Here is a 17,905-nt window from a genome sequence, read left to right as displayed (position 1 = left end):
TACTGTTGGATTAGGCAAAGATAATTTGTTTTAAAACCAAGCAATTAAAAGAAAAAAACAATAAAACAAAAGTTGATAATGTGTCTTTAACTTCTTTAATGTATTCAAAATGGAATTGGAAATTCTACTCAAAAAGGTAGCACTCCCACAACAGAAACCAAAAGAAACAGAAAATCTGCCCACAGAAATAAACAAATCTTCACATGTTTGATGCATAACTGTGTCACTTACTCATTTCCAGAGAGAATGCTGAAAAAAAAGTAAAAGCCCCTGCCTCGTCATGCTTCCTGAAAATTCACTACTGGGTGTATAAGGAGTGTATACACAAGAACTGCAGCACTCTAAACTGTAGCTCATGAATCACAAAGATTTATCTGAAGTTTTTGGCCTGAACATGGTTTCAGAACTTACAGGCCTTTGGATGTACATCACTCAATTATCAGTAAAGACAAATTTACATTTCTGCTTTTTCTTGATGTAAAAGGCTCAAGCGTGGTTAACAAATATGACAGAGTTTTCCATGGTCTGATTTTATTATTGCCAAACAGAAACAAGAATTTGTACAAATTACTTTATATGAATATTGCAGAAAACTTTCCTTCCCCTGAAAATATGGAACCACATTTACACAAACATCTCAGAGAGATTAAAAGCAAAGACAAAAACAACAAGTTCAAGTTTGTGTTTGTTCATTTTCTTTCATTAAATGTTAATTGAATGGATGGAAATTCAAAGTTGGTAAATGTTCCTCTGTTAGGATTTACGATGAGCACATTAAACAGTTTGCATTGATGTACAACAGTAACTGAATGAAAATAAAAGTATTTCATAAACAGGATAATTGCAGTAATACTAGATTTGTCAGTAGCATGTGTGTTCAGTTGGTTTAGAATAAATATAAACCAAATGTATGACAGCAATGTACACTCCTGGCTAACACGCAACTTAAAAAAAAAAAAGAAAGGAACAATGACTGAAAGCACTGTGCTAAAAAGCCACTCGAATTTTGACTTCTTTTAACCAAGGTTATTCATCCACACAAATCTACTAAATGAAACATGTACAGGACACTGCGGCGTTGTTATCGTCTCATCATTTAAAACTTTGGACATAAACTACATCAACAGAACTAAAAATGATGTGTAGATTAGGACCATTTTCACACAGAAATGTTCAGTGTCCCTCTACCTTTTCTGTGTTCCTATGCAGGCCGTGTGATGGAGGTGGAAGTGGCACGAGAGCTGATATCCCTCCTTCTCACTCATGGACTCTTCTTGTTAGCTGGAGACAGAGTGAGTAATTCAATAAGTCAAGAATTCATTTATTGCTTTCCTTTTCAATCATGGGGCAATTTCTTCTTCTTTCTTTTTTTACTTCCCCCATCCACCTCCACACCAAGAGAAAAAAAGTGATACAAGTTGTGCAACTTGCATCTGTGGCAGCCCTTGTTGTCTTACTGCAGCTTAATTACAAAATATTGGCGCCGTTTTCTGTAAAGATTACTCACTGTAGGAGGCCCTACATAATTTGGACCGCAGGGTTTGTCACGGAAAATAATACAATGCAACTGGGCTTTCTGTATTAGATTTCCCGTTTTAGCCTCGTTGACATTTCAAGCTGCATGAACTAATACATCTGTTATTTGTTGATCATTTGATTATTAACATACTTCACAAACCAAATCAGCTGCCCTGCTGGAGACACAGATACAGCTCAGCAGACAGCCTGGGTTTTTTCCTAGCCTGCCACGCACAAACACACTCACGAAAGATGTACAATTCAGCCCTCAGTGAAAAAGGAAAGCGGGGGAAAAAACATTTATCTTCCCCTCCTTTGAGCCCATGAACACCCTGACACCGGCATGGAACAAAGCCCGTCATCACATTCTAATCTCGAATTTCAGGGCTTTTATTTCACCCAAATGCCACCCTGCTGGCCTTGTGAATTATTGACAGACTGACACCAATGCGAAAGGACACATAAAAGAGGCTAAAAGCTCCGGCCCTGGAAGAACGTGTCCTCTCCTATTGCCATCACCAGGGAGACAAACTGTGCTAATGCTTCTCTGGAAGCTCACAGTAACTCTGTGAGTGAAGTACCAACATATGACTCCTGACCCACAGCCACACTCGACAGCAGAGACATTCTGTGTCGCCTCTTTGGTCTGTATAAAGCCTTAGTACAATTACAAGGACAGCAACACACAGCTGTGAATTATCTGATCAAATCATGAAAATTAAAGGCAGTAGGTTACATGGTTAGTTCTGCATGAACCCTCTAAACTCCCTCTGATTTGACTATTGACCGTCATTTCCCAGACAACATCACAAAATGGTACTCGCTTCGGCATGCAGTCATTTCGTGTGCATGATGAAAAGTAAATTGAGATAAGCCACGAGTCAACTAGACAATATTTGTCCGTTTTGCGTCTTCTCACGTTCATGCCTACTCCTCATTTTGCTCGAGATTAAGATGTTAGAGAAACAAGTGGAAAGAGACAGTGGAGATAGATTAAAAAAAAAAAATTAAAACAAACAGAGCCAGTGTGAGCAGAGAGCAGCAGATTGAAACAAAGACATCGGCAGAGATAGGAAATGGTGTTTGGAGTGTTTTTGTGTTGTTGTCTAATCCACCTCGCTCTCATTGCTGGCACCCTCGGGTCGCCTCAGTTTGTCCACCTGTTCATTAATCTGTCCATCCCCACCTCGCCGATCTTCTGTCTGCATGCTCAGACCCTCCTCCTCTTCCTCCACTACATGGCTGACATCATCCTCCTCTTCCTCCTTCCGCTCCTCCTCCCCCTGCACCTCCATGCGGACCTGGTCCTTTAGATCCACAGGCAGCGCCAGGCCTTGGCCCTCGGTGCAGGCATCTCCATTCATAACATGTGCTCCATCAGGGCCTCCCAGTCCATCCTGAGGGCAATGATGTACATCTTTGACAGGGGAGGAGGTGGCAGACTCATTACTGACAGGGGAGATGTCGCTGCTGCTGTTGGTGTGGTTAATGGATGGCGGGCTGGATGCTGAAGGTGGCTTCAGAGGAATTTGCCATGAGGGGATCTTAGGAATAGTGGGAGTGGAGGGGAATTGTTTCCTGCAGGGGGAGGGAAATGAGAGCTTATCATGACCTCTTCGAAAAAAAACTCAAAGTGATCAAAATTTGTGAAAAGACATTTCCAATGATTTGACAGAATGCAACCACACAACTACATATAAAACATTTAAAATGCACCAACGCACACAAAGCATCCCATGTAATTCTCATAATTACAGCAAAGAATTTCCACCCCTCCAAACAGCCAGATGTTCATCACACCTGCTAAAGATGCACTAAGATTTTTTTAATTACATTCACTAAAGCTTTTGAGATGAAAAGGACAACGTTCAGTCATAACGGGATCAGTGTTTCTTGGTCGTTGGAAAAAAAAAACGTTTGGAGCTGATTTGGATCATTTGAACAGAAAGGGAACGAGTTTGGAGACAGATGGTGATACTGACACTTAATTTTGTGATTGGAGCCATTGCCACTGTGAGAATCCAGATGAAGTCAAGACAGCAAATGACAAAGGGATTATTACTGATTAGAATGTAGGAGGGGAATCAAAACATCCTCAACTAGACAGTTCTGAGGCAATTTTCATCCTTGCCGGTTTTCTGATGTACACTCTAACTTCAGACTTCATTACAGACACTGATACATAGTCATGCATGCTAATGGGCCTGGCTGAGCCAGGCTGCACCTGACTAGATTGAGGAACAAAGCTGCATAAGATCTATACAATAAGATCTTAGTGACAATCCATGTCTTACATCTTGTATCAATGTGTAAGTGAATGAAACAGTTTTTATGTTTGATCAGGAAACAGCTGATTTGTGAGTGCACATACATCATTTCTCTTGTTGTGGTTTTATATTTGTCTCATAAAATGAGTGAAAGTTGCACAGGAACAATTATACATGTGTGTGTGTGGTTATCTTGCTCACCAATAAAAGCAGTAAAACACAGAAGAGCAGCTGATGCCTGCAGTATGCTAATTGGCCGAGCCACGTTGAGAAGTAAAAGAAATGCTGCAATCAGTATTATAACCTCTAGTGCCTGTGAGATTAAACTTCTTCGAGATTAATGATTGTGCTTTAAGTGTGCAATTTGGAAGAGCAATGTGACATTACGTGTTCTTTTATTTTATTCATTTATACACAAACACAAACTTTCGGGCCATCTACAACAATTCTGTAATGTAGAAGTGACTACGCAACCATAATGGCTGTTGTGTAGTTACTATTTGAACAGTGTTTGTGAGATTTAAGTCAGAGCTCAAGAAAAATATACACAGTATATTCTAAAATCTTAGCTGAACTTACAGGCTTTTACCAGAGCATTTAAACCAATCAAATTGGCTTCTAATTAATTAACTGAAGACTATCCCTCAAATAGACTAGGATTTTCTCATCGTATATGAACCCTCAGTATTTCAGTAGTATGATCACAACTGAAAGCACTGAAAAATTATGTTCTTTAAGGAACTTATATGTTTAACATATGCAGTCATCAAGAGGAACAACACAACAGGCTGTTTGGCTTTTTTTGCTCTTGTTATATATACTACGATAATAGAAATATAATACATAATGACATGTTTATTTTATATAGTTGGCTTTATAATGTTTATCTTATTAATATATGCAAACCAAGCAACAAATAAAATCAAGGCAAGAGTCATGTAAAAGAGCATGGTATGTTTCACATTGACTGTGCTTTAATCCTGAATAACACTGTCAAATGCATTCAGGAACTCTAAAGTGCATGTAAACAGTATGTTCTAGGCCCTTCAAAACACACGCAAATAGGTCTTCACAAAGATAAGTACAGGAACACACACACACTTTCATGTGACAGGGTCTGGATAACTCTGTTACCTGCTGAGCAGTAAGCCCTTCAAAGAGACTATCTCTTGCTTCAGCTCTCCAATTGTTTGGTTGTCCAGGATGCGGTTGGTTGAAGATGATGTCTATAGGAAAAACACAAGGGACACAAGCACAGTTCAGGTCACGTGCCGTGGCACAACAAAGAGTCAATATACATCTTTTAACAACTCTATGCTCCTCTATTCCCAACAATATGTAATAAATGTAAGGTCATAGACTGCAAGGTAAACAAATATGGTGACTGCTAACGCTAAAAGCCACATGTTTTTCTGTAGTCAACACAATGACCTGACAAATGCTGGTGATGGCAGAAAGGAAGACAAGCATTCGGACGTCAGTCACCTCAATGGCCTCAACAGCTCGGAAAGTCCAGAGTGTGTGAATCATGCTGTTTTTACATAATTTTCCATACTATCTAGAAAAAAAGATTAAGCCAGTGGCCAATGTTTTGGATAATGACTTTAACTTGAACAATGGCCACATTCATGAAGGCAGACCATAGCTTAGCAGTTTGTTTTGTTCTTTTTGTCTTTTATCAGAGGCATGTGTTATCACACTCGCACGCACGCGCACGCACATACACACACGGCTTGAAATGCTACAGGGTATAATAGCAAAGTATTTGAATGGCAAAGTGGTGCTGAATATCTGTCTCTGCAGCACTTTTTTAGGGATAGGCAGGACTTTGACAGGGGGAGCTATAAAATGAGGACTTTTGATAAAGGCCTAAAGAAAAAAAAAGATCATGTGGCAACGCCAATAAATGCAACAATAAAACTGAGCTATAACTGCTGCAATGACTTGTTGACTAATGGATCACAACATTATTAACAACTCAAAATGGAGACCTTAGAGGCCCAAAATGAACATGTTCCTTTTTTGACTTTCTTTACTTCTTCAAAAATCTTGAAGCTATTCAAATGTCATTGATTGAACTACCTATGACAAAGTGTCATGACTCTGCATTGTTGGGCTATAGAGCCAAAATGGTTGGGAGCCAGTGATGTACGTAATTGCTCCCTGTTCTTAGTTTATCCCTGAATAAAGAGCATACACGTGCAAGAGCAGGAGGCTAGACTGATGAGACCAGAGGGAGAAAAATGGAGACAGGGGAAAAAGAGGGATAAAAGAAAAGTAAAAACTGTAATTAAGACTCTCCTGACTCACCAGAGGAAGCTTGTTAGGAAGCATGGACCCCCTATCGAGGGTAGAGGGATAACTTGGACTCTTTTGCTTGTAATTAAATCTAAGAGAAATTAATTGAATCACATCTGAAAGGGATCAGGCTCATTTACAGTGGAAGGAGGGAGGCAAGAGGAGGAGAAGTGAGGGGGAGACAGAAAAGGAGATGAGGAGGGGAAGGTTTTTTTGTGGCTCTTATCGGTTCCTAAACCTCGCTGATAAGGAGCCCTGTTTTAGAGGGAGTGCATTGGAGGCCAGCTGAAGACACTCTTATTACAGTCGTCACCTCATTAGAACCATCTTAATCCCTTGCCTCCCCAAGGCAGCGGTATAATAACGCTGGATTCTGCTTCTCTCTAATTTTACATCGAAAAAAAATTAATTGCTGTATAGGCTGAGCTAAAACAATTCCAAAGCACAAATCAGCTGAGGAAAAAAAGATTTCTCCAAATGACTGAAATGTGAGGATTTCTATGTTCTTCTATCACTTAATGTAAGGAAACGGACTCTAGAGTAGAATTGTTAACCGCTAGCTACATCCATAATGTGCATTATCTACAGAGCAGCACCATATAATATCTCACATCAAGGCTTGTCACACAACACTACCTCTGACATATGTCTAATTAAGTCTGAGGAAACCTAATTAAATGTTGGGCCAGGACTGAATTTCAGCTTTCAGATACATTATGTCAGTGTTTATACACACACACATTGTGTAAGAATCTTGTGTTAAGTGCAGTAGGTGCTTAGGCGGAGGCTGAGTGGTGGGCTATCAGTGACAGGGAAGAGATTGAAAGAACACATGCTGACTTTACAAGAGGAGGCAATGCTTATCCAGTGGACTGCACACAGTGATCAAAAATGTGAACATCTGAAAACAATTAGCAGCTTTGATTATAAATAGAATAATTTGCCATGATCATTTTAGAACACAGACCTTAACCTAAGTGTCATTATTCTCGCAAATTGTATCAGTAATAAACAAGAGAATGGGAATGGGTGATAAAACAAGATGAATTCACAATATATCAAGCTCACAAGAATGGGATGGAAGTGGATCTTTACCTTTGACCACAAAAATCGAATCAGTTAATCGTTGAGTCCAATTTAACATTTGTACCACATTTGAAGAGATTCCCTCTAAGCGTTGCAGAGATATCGCTTGTGAGAATTGGGCCAGACGGACTGACAACCCAAAAACAAAATGCCTCCAAATACACCTGTCATTCGGGTGGAGGTATAACACATTAACCAGCAAACCAACCAAAGCCAAACCGAAACCCTTACATTATCAACCACCATTGTACTGACAGGGTATGTCTTTTTTACTGAGTAAATACTATACATGCTAAAGATTTCCTCTAAATGGTTTCAAAGCCTTGTAACTAATATGTCTCGGGTGGGTGCCTGGGTGTGATTGGGGTCAGCCTCTTTCTACTGGTTAACTAAGTGCTTCAGGGAAAAAAAAGGGAAAAAAGATATACACAGACACATACAAGCAAAGAAAAAAAGATTATCAACTCCAGCAGCACCCAAGGACGGCAACGCATCTGGATAAATGAAGATAAATGCCTGTGGACCATTAGCAACGAGATAGGATCTTTAACAAGCCTTGTTTAAGAGAGTCTGAAGGCAAATTAATTCACAGTTACTCCGCCGGCAGACAGTGTGTTTTCGTGTAACACATGTATATTTATGATGGAATTAGTTTCAAAAGGAAGTCCCCAGAGGAGAGTTTTTGAGTCGAAACACTGGTACAATGCAATTGATTTCACTCTATTTATGCACTTTCCCACTGGCAGAGTGTCTTGCACAAGCAAGGAGGCGGTTTCTAATCTTCTCTGTAGTATCCACTAATAAAAAGAACAATCAGTGAGTTTAGACAGCGGGGCAAACACAGTTAACAGTCAGATTTGTGATGATAATGGCGCAAATAGACCTCACTGTTTAACATCAGGGATGAATCATCCTGTGGCAAACCTCTCCTAACACCTGCGGTAGAAAACAGGAGCATTTTTCATGACAGAGTCGTCATACCTAAGTGAATGGTGAAAAAGAGAAACTGTCCTGGGCTCTTAAGTCTGGAAATATGCAGCATCAGCGTGTGCTCTGTGTGTGTGTGTGTGTGTGTGTGTGTGTGTGTGTGTGTGTGTGTGTGTGTGTCAGTTTGAACTCACTTCCATGATGAGGTCCCCAGTTAAGGGACAGTAAACACACTCCGCAATTGAGCGGTTTCCAAACTACGAGAAATGTTTACTTAGCAGCTGAGGAAACAGAAGTCTCCATGTGTTTTGGGTTAAAGGCACATTTCCGTGTTGAGAGGTATAATTGCTAAGCATGGTGCACTTTGAGCACCGTGGTGAGGCAAACCCCGAAAGCCACAAACGGTGAATGATAAGTAGCTCGCCAGCTCCAACATGTGTTTCTCATCAAATATCACGGACCTGAAAACAATTTCCCAATTTCCCCCATGGCCCGAGACAACAGAGGGCCTTGTGCCGGCTCGCAGGGAAAATTTAAGATCAACGCTATAGCTATAAAGCAGAGTTTATGATTTGTTTAATGGGTGTTTTGATGTGAAATATACTTTTTATACACTACTGCTGTCCAACTAGGCACTCATAGCAAATGAAGTAGACACTTTTTAATCCAATCTGTGATTTGAAGATGACGAATGAAGAAATAACATCCCTTTTCAGTCTCCCTGAGACAACACCTTAGCTTGGTCTGTTTCACACCAGTGTGAGATCAAATCAGATCATTGCTTCCATGTATTCACATGTGCGGATTAGGGTTTCCACTGCTTTTTACACTAGAGAGGCCTTGTGGCTGAGAACTTGAAACAGCACAAAATTAGCTATGAGTTGTCAGTTTTTTATGAAGCTTGTCCAGGGGAAGAGATTCATATTTTTCTTCCTCGTTTGTGCTGAAGCAGATGTGGCTGCATATGTTTTCCTGCAATATCCAGATGCTACAGTGAAACACCCGTGTGCTTAACAGCTGTGGACATAAAATATTGTCTTAGATTGTCTCTTCCAAGGCACTTTTTAAGAGCCCAGAGATCATAAAATGATTTATGAGCAGTGTCATAAAAGCAAGAAACATTTCATCCTCGCACATAAGTTTTTAGAACAATCGCTCAGTTCGATTCACCTAAACACTTACAATTCTAAGTAGATTATGAACACTGTCTATAAAAATCAAGGCGAAGAGGAATGACCATACGGTTAAAGATTATGGTCCCATGATGAGATGCACCATACTATTTTGCAGCTTGTGTTCTGATGATATACAGTATAATAAGGCTGTCTGTCTCAGGTCGTTATGACTCAGGGTAGCGAAAGAGATTTTAGTACACAGAGTCGTCAAGAAACCTTTTCTCTCTCCTCATCAATCTGGAGATTTGAACCCGAGACTTTACTTTTACTGAGCTCTTCTGTAATTTCAGAGTTACTGCCTGTCGAGCTTCCCTCAAATCATCAATCGCAATGTAACAGTCTCTAAAAAGGTACAGTCTGCAAACTTTCACGACTGAAGAAGAGGAAAGTAAAACTAGTTAAGTTGTTTCATATAATTTCTGTTTGTCTGCAGTAATATATATTAATACATTTTTTATAATTTTAACAAAATTATTAAGTGAGATGGTAATGTTGTTTTAAAACAGACATAACCTGCCAGATCGTATACGGTTGAATATGCCTTTCATACAAACATGAATGGAACTTGTACAGTATCTGCATTGATTAAGGAACTACTGCTAAAAACGTAATTTTAATCCACTGAACCCTTTGCAGGAGAAAGTAAAATAAAGAAAGAAATACTAGTAGAGTCTCAAAGTTTTAAGTACAACCGATGATGTTGTAGTTAAAATTGAAAAGTGAAGGATGTCCAGTTGCTGATGAGATGGGTAGCTGCTCTACCTCTGCTGAAGTCAGTTCCTGTGAGAGCTCTTGGATTTTCTGCTGCTGCTGTATCAGGAGCTCCTGGACAGAAAGCAGAGTCTGCTGCAGCTGGCTCACTGTGGAAACAAGCAAAAGAACAGATGGTAAATTCAGCAAATTTGAAAACTATTTTTTAAAAAAGGAAGTGAGATTGTGTGATTAGGTTGTTTTGGTGGCACAAAACTGAATATCTTCTTTCCAGAGATGATGACAGAACTGATAGGATTCAACTCATGTTACTGATCAAAGCTGTCCTCTAAGAATTGTAATCAAAGCTAATACCCCGTAACTTTAGTCGCAGCTTTTTGGTCCGAGGCGCTGAGGGTGGAGGGTGGGAAGGGGCGGGAGGGGGGCACATAGGATGGAGATATTAATCTCTAGTGTCTGAACTTAAATCAAATAACAGTCTCTAACCTTCCATTATCCACCCAGACACTGCCTTCTAATGCATCTTAAATCCTCAAACGATCAACAAAGGAAAAAACAAGGCTCTTATTTGGGAGGAGGCTGCCAGACAAAATGTCCCCCCTAATCCTAATAAATATTGTTCTTTTTCCATTGACTTTGAAGATTGAATTAGTTCAAGTGTTGGTGTTGGATGTGGGTGTATGATTTCAAATAACACCAGGCACAGTTTGTTGCCCCCTGCTTCCAGTCACGCGTGTATTACCAAACAATGCATTAAGTTTCCCCGAGCTGATTATATTACAGAAAACCAATAAACATTCATATAAATCATGGGCGTGTAAAGTGTTAAATCAAGCCTAATAGGATTAACATCAACAGATATTGTGGCGGTCCACTACCGAGGTTGTCAGGCCAATGGTTAAAAGCCTGAGCTGCAGCCGGCTGGACGGGATGTAAAGAGCCCTCCTCTAACGTTAACCAGTACAAAAGACAGAGACAGGCTGTATTTCTTTTGAAAAACCAACACAGACAAAATATTTGATCTTTCAAAGACACTAATATCTTGTAGTGACACCTGTGTTTAAATGGGTGGAGTTGTATCAATATAGGTGGGGTGCTGAAATGTTTGATCTTTTCATACTCGCAGAATCCTGTAGAATACAGGTTTGAGCAGGATCGTTGGTTGGGGCTGAAAAACCAATGTGCAAACAGTTTAGAGTTTGCTGCTCGGTTTGTGATCCAGAGTGTGACCAAGCTTTCTGAGGACGGCAATAAAACTAAAATACCGCGGCCATCCCTGCTTAAAAAGGTGTTACGGTGACAGGGTGTGCACGCTAAGCCAAGAGCTGCCCTATTACTCTCCGATTCCACCTCACCACAAAACAGCTTATCCAGATGCGTGGGTCAGTCTGCCAGCCTGTAATGCCGTACCTCCTGAATTACCATTGGCACCGCTTTTTCAGCCACTTCAGCCAAGCAGTTCACAGACTAACTCTTTTCATGTCTCTCCATAAAGTTGACTCTTTTGTATTGCTCAGACACTTGACAAAAATGCACAACTTCTTATCCATAGTTGCCACAGATATGGAGCCAAAAATAATGAAGTCAGTGACTTTGGCCAGGCATGAATCAAGAAGCGGCTGTTGCTGTGATGTGTGTGTGTGAGAGAAAGAGGAGAGACAGAATGAGAAAGAATCAGAGACAAGATGATGTGTGAGGCTTGCAGCTGCTGTGAGGAGGGTGCACATTGTGTATTCAGTAAATTATTCAGTAAATACCTCAATATAATGTACACTACATATGTCCAGGCCTGTCTCTGTCTTTAATGGCCAGCTGGTCACCAATATGGCTCCCACCGACAAAGAGTGCCCAAACAGCCGCACAATTCCATTACAGCCTGGCTTCGCTGAAGGAGTTCCAAGATCCATTCATTAATTGTCTGTGTGAAGTTGTAGGCAAATCATAATGGGAGTCAAGGCCCTTACTCTCGAGCTGGGGCTGGTGAGAGAGACTAATGTAGTCCCCATTCAAAAGAATACATCACCTCATTGCGCCCGGCACTAGAGAAATACATGAACTTTAACAAAAGGGGGTTCAAGCAATTGGCAGCAGCAAGGCAGTCGGCCGCTATTACTCAGTGCAGCGAGGAAAGAGGGAGCGAGAGGGAGAGGAAGACAAAGGGAAAGCAGGGGGAGAAAACTCTCGGTGTAATTGCAACCCCTCTCCCAAACTGTTAACTACAACAGTCATTAACTACAATAGCAGCTTGGCTACTGCAGTCATAGCAAATTAGTTCCCCACACTGGCTGAAGAAAAGACCCATGATTTTTTTTTTTTATCCCCACTGGAGCCTCACCTACTCGCTGCAAAACCCAGGAGGACTGTTATTGTGAAATCCTGTCTTTATGTTCAAACAAAACAGGGTTAGTATATTGGCAAATCTCCAAATAGTTATAAGTAGAGTGAGAACAGGTAGTGCAATACATCAGAGGACATGTGTTTGCATAGTTGGGAGAAAATGTCCATAAAGGGGCATATATTTGATAATCAGATTCACTGTGACACACCTTGCACGCAATCTCACACAAATTCTACTCCTCCACCTACCTCTGCCAGCCAGAAAACAATAGCATGGGTGTGTCTGGCTAAAATGAAAACAGCAGTATTTTAATCTAACTACGTTGGTCTGACAGGGGATGTAAAATCGAACTATTTGTTTTAATTAGGAGATAATTGAAAATCAAACAAAGGATGACTGTACTTAAACTCACGGGCTTGCATTTATGATTCATGTATGGCTCATTGTTTACACTCTACTGCTTTAAACTCCTATAAACACAGGTGTTCTACTAGTTGATACCGTTTTTCAACAAGAACAAATATATAACACAAATCATAATCATTTGACAAATGAGAGGCATTTGCATAACTAACACAAATTCTTGGCAGGAAAAAATTCTAAGGTAAAGTTTTTATCTTGCTTGACATCTCAAATAGACAGGTGGACACAATTATTTCACACATGAATTTGAACTCATGATATATAACAGGCAAGCCATTGGCTTAAAATATAACTTTGTATTTAACAATTCATATTTCAAAGAAAAAAAGTCAAACTCAGATATATATTATTATATATGCCACTAAAGTGCTGATCTTAAAATGTTCTTTAGGACTTTTAAGGCTTTACCCAAATAAACCACTGAGTATTAAAATATATTACTAGCTCCCAATGAGCCTTTGTACCATCTTAGATCATCTGGTGGTGGCCTTTTGATTCCAGAAACTGAAATACATTTTTCTGTGAGATGTCAGTCACTGCTTCTAAATTAAAACTATTTTATTTTATTATTTTTTTTTTTTTTATTGCTGTTTTTATATTTTTTGTGGAGTCCTTGGAAAATACTTTGCAAATCTCATGAAAGTTACACAAAACTCACAGATTAAAATGCTTGCAAATGACTTGTTACCTTAGATTCTTAATGTGTTTTAGGCCTCTGGAGTCTGGATTAATATTGTTTTAGTAATAAATTCATTACTCCTATTATCCAATTTTATTTTATTTTATTTTATTACGCTTATTCTTTTCTGCCAGGTCATCCATCTCGAATGTGGATTGGTGAAAACACACTCCAGTTCTACAGTACAGCTAACAAGAGCAAACTTTCTCAGAGTGCCTCCGTCATTTACGCCTCCCTGGATTTTTAATTATACTGACAAAGAGCTAGGAAAGCATCTCTCTCCCTACCTCTCTCTCCCACACTCCATGTCTGACAGCCAGGTTGAGATTCCTCACCTGTCCAACATGGGAGCCGCACCTGTCACCGTACACTTAATCACACTAGGGCCAGTGGTGAGCCCAGACGCCACACAGTGCCATGCTGCACGCACGGCACACACACTCACGCAAACACACATACACGTACACAAAATTAAATTGAACTTTCTCACCACCTATGGGGAAGAGGGTGCATGATGATGATGGTGGTGGAGGTTTAGATGGGGTGGTAAGTTGGTGCAGGGGGAGACGGATAGAAGGGAGGGGGGGAGTGAGAGAGGATGGGTGGGGGAGAGAAAAGTTGTCATTTCCCAACTCCTCATTAATATTCCGAGGTTAAGAGCTTTTCAGCGAAACGTAATTAATTGAGCCCGAGCCTGACAGTAAACAAGCAATTTCAAATTAAAGCGAAATGACAGCAGCGTCATTTGTTAAAAACGTGCAGGGCCCCCCGATTTTGGCGACAGATAAATGAGGGAAAATGTTAAGGAGGGAGAAAGTGATGAAGATATTAATCTTCACCTGTCTGTGTCAGCGTGCCACTCATTGCCGCAATGTTGCTCTCCATCCTCTGCAGATGCTTCTTGTCCTCTCGGCTGCCCATAATGAGGGGAAGGATGTATTTCTGCAATTAAAAGCGTGGCACAAAATTACACTTCTCTTCAGTGGGAATGTGCAGAGAGATGAGAAAAAGACAAGGCCACCTATACTTGGCCTTGGAGGGTCAAAGGCATTGTTTTATTAGACTAATGCCTAATTGTCTATGCTGCATGATTAACTACATATTTAAATAGTGTCCAAACAGCTGAAACAGGTATGTGCACAGAACTGTGATGAAACCATCGGTCAACTAGAAAATTAATCAACACTTTTATAAACTCATTAGCTATTGAAGTTATTTATTACGAATTATTGTTAAATATTTGCTGATTTTCTCTATTGTATACCATTGGAGATGAAATATCTTTGGATTTTAGACTCTTGGTTGGAAATAACAGCCCTATGAAAATACAACTTTGGGTTCTGAATTGTTTCTCTCTTTTTTGATCATTTGTATATTGCAAAAAATAATCACACAGATCTATAATGAAAATAACAGACACTAACAACACATTTCCAGCAATGTAAATGAATGAAACCCAGAAAGGCACCGTGAAAGCAGAAGACAAGTCTACAGGGAAAAACATGGTGGTGAACACTGAAAATAGTCTTCCAAAACCAAAAACAATGTCACGTTGTTTATCATCTGTCTTCCACTGAGTAAACAGAGCTCTACCAAATCATATGTATGTGTGACAGCCAAATGAGGGTGTTTGTTATCCAGTGTGAGTGTTGCCCAGATGATCAGCTTGTATGCATCTGTGTGTGTGTGTGTGTGTGTGTGTGTGTGTGTGTGTGTGTGTCTGTGTGTCTGTCTGTCTGTCTGTGCGTGCGTGCAAGCGCATGTGGAGCTGAGTTCACCAAAATAAAAATGTCCAAGTAACCGTGTCCCCACAGTTCATAGTCGACACTGAACTGCATTTAAAATCATTGTTTTTTTAAGGCTGAATAAGGATCTCTTATTCAGGATCCCTCACAGCCAAGCCAGGTTTTCTCTCCAGCTCAGGTGGCAAGCAGACACACCAGCGCAAGTAATAAACACTTTTTAGAGAAATAGATTAAATGAGTGTCAACACGTAGTAATTAATAAGTGGGTTGCTGGGAGTGTGATGTTTACAAGGTGCACTATAACATAAATAAAGTATGGGCAGAAGCCTGGACATATGGTGCGACTGGCGCTACGCTCCAGTGACATGACAGCAACCTGTGCCGTCCCGCCAGGGAATCCCACCTCCCAGGTGACCAGTGGCTGGCAAAGCCTGCTGCATGTAGGATCAACAGTGGACTGGTACAGTGTGTGTTTTTGTCAGTGAAAGACTGCAGGGATAGAGGAAGAAGAGACAGGAGACCCCGAATGTGCATGTGCAGCCTTATGAAAGGCTCTGTAAAGAAGAATGAAATAATAGGACATAACAGGATCTAAAGAGAAGCCAATATGTCTGACAGGGTCAGGTAGGCATATGCATGTACATGATACGTGCTCACTTTCTCGCTCTTACAGACACTGAGGAGAATGGCCTGTCATCCAGGCCAAGAGCTACTGCTAGAGCTCCTGTCCTCCTCTAAAACGAGAGTAATGGCTTCCACATGCCACTCAGACTACTACTAACAACCACTATGGGATTAATGTCACCGGGGACAAGGGGCCTCATGAGCTCATGTTCAAGGGCTGCTAAGCCCGATAAAAACCAAGGTGATTATTTTTAGACAGTAGGACGGCAAAAAATGGCTGTGTTAGCAACTATATTTTTTAGAGTAAAAAAAAAAAAATATATATATATATATATTCTGAGAGGAGGAGGGAAGGTGAAGTTAAAAAGAAGGGGTTCAAATGAGATCATGCTTTGACGTAAAGCAGGGTAGCTTTAATAACAAGACCAGAGTGATGTTACATACTGCAGAGGCGCGTTCACTTCTAGCACCATAATTCATCATAAACTGATGGACTTGCTAAGCCCACCAATTTAAATGTAATATCAGGGAGAGGCAGTACTGACAAATCTTAGGATGCAAAACATAATATGTATAACAAATTTTAGAGAAACATTAACAGTGAAAACAAAGTCAGTGCGTGGTCTGAAGGGCAGGAGAGACAGGGTGTAACTTGCCTTGTAAAGTTGATGAAAGCCAAAGGCGATGCCCACCATAATAATGGTGAGGGCACCGTAGTCTCTCCATCTGTAGCCTGCTGGACCTGGAGAAGAGAATAAAACATGTGGTAAAATACTGATTTGGAAAATAATTTGCTTTAATATCATGGTGGTTGAAATGTGTGCTTCTGATTCAGGTTTGGCAGACCGAGTGCATTAATCTGTGGACATAGTGTGACATGAAACTTTAAGCATGTCATACCTACTTTTGAATTTCATTTCATAACTACAAACCACATTCACATTTTTTCAGATGATTTTTTTAATGCATGTTGGATTTTATTGATTCTTCGCAGCAATCGAAAATACATCATTCACCCAGCAGCATGGTTTGCACAATGGTTGGCAGAGTGTATACACACACAGAATATGTATTAAATAGGCTAAAACATACAAAACAACTTGTACAGTTGTACAGATGAAAACATTGTGCTTGGCTTTAGTAATTATTTTCCACCCTTCATAAATACTGGATTTCAGACACTTAACATAACAATTAAAGCATAAGTTTGAAAAGCAAATTCTCTACCTTGTTCAAGGAGAAGGAGACCGTTGCTCTCCACTTATTTTGGGATTTGGCCAAATGCAGTGTATGTATATAACCGTTTAAACAACTGCCAAGACCAAAAAGGTGTGTGTGTGTGTTTAAAAGTTGATTGTCTTGCTGAGTGACAGATAATGTGAAAGTGCGTCATTGTGCAAGCTGTCATCTGAGTAAGCAACTGTCTGTCAAAGTGGAAATTCCCCACATAAGAGATGCATTCAACTGAAAATGTCACTAAACAACAAACAGGTTTGAAGGAAATATATGAGTTTTTCTTTGATTCACTCTGGTGGGGCCAGAATAGGAAATGATCTGAGGCAGAGGCACTTAAATGCACGCATGATATTCTGCAGCAGGTCTGATATATCTTATTGGGTTATGCGGTACATATTGACAGGATTAAGATAAACCAGATTGATCATGTGCCTTAACACTTGTGGGATTTGACACGCAAATAAAATGAGAGACATTAGACTATAGGGTACATTTTCAAGGTGAATGCTATTTTACTCTCCTTAGTCAACTTACTCAAGGGCACGTTTCATGACGGCAGCATTCAGGGCTGAAACCGTAACCTTTCCTATCTAAAATTTGAATTATTCTCCAACATCCATATGGTAACCACATAAATTTGGGTCTTCATCAACATTATAGCTGAGATATACTGTCACCTATCCCAGAATACTGTGCTTCTAAAAGGCCTTGGAGTCCTTGGGATAGGTGGTTGACCCTGAACAAGCCTCACTGCATCACCAGGGGTCTTCACATGCTCTTTCCCCCCCCTTTAGGACCTTTCATTCTTCCCGTCTCTCCCTTTTCCTCTGCCACTTCCACTCTGCCATCTTCCTTTTTTTATTTGGTCACTTAAGCTG

General features: G+C 40.3%; 1 protein-coding gene across 2 annotated transcripts in view; it reads right to left on the bottom strand.

Moving 5' to 3' along the window:
* Window positions 1–514: 514 nt before the first annotated feature.
* Window positions 515–17,905, bottom strand: part of pex14 (peroxisomal biogenesis factor 14) — a 43,352-nt gene continuing 25,961 nt past the window's right edge. The window contains exons 5-10 of one of the 2 annotated variants that reach the window (XM_020089451.2): window positions 16,448–16,533; window positions 14,262–14,364; window positions 10,034–10,131; window positions 4,920–5,011; window positions 2,634–3,096; window positions 515–1,281 (exon numbers count right to left, since the gene is read on the bottom strand). In XM_020089451.2, coding sequence (XP_019945010.2) covers window positions 1,258–1,281; window positions 2,634–3,096; window positions 4,920–5,011; window positions 10,034–10,131; window positions 14,262–14,364; window positions 16,448–16,533 — 866 coding nt within the window. In that variant the 3' untranslated portion in view covers window positions 515–1,257. Of the gene's footprint in view, window positions 3,097–4,919; window positions 5,012–10,033; window positions 10,132–14,261; window positions 14,365–16,447; window positions 16,534–17,905 lie in introns of both variants that reach the window. The other variant, XM_069526245.1, reaches the window with a different exon arrangement.

This window comes from Paralichthys olivaceus, chromosome 6 (genome assembly GCF_024713975.1).
Source record: "Paralichthys olivaceus isolate ysfri-2021 chromosome 6, ASM2471397v2, whole genome shotgun sequence".
NCBI classification, from domain to species: domain Eukaryota; kingdom Metazoa; phylum Chordata; class Actinopteri; order Pleuronectiformes; family Paralichthyidae; genus Paralichthys; species Paralichthys olivaceus.
This window is presented reverse-complemented; position numbering and strand designations above follow the sequence as displayed.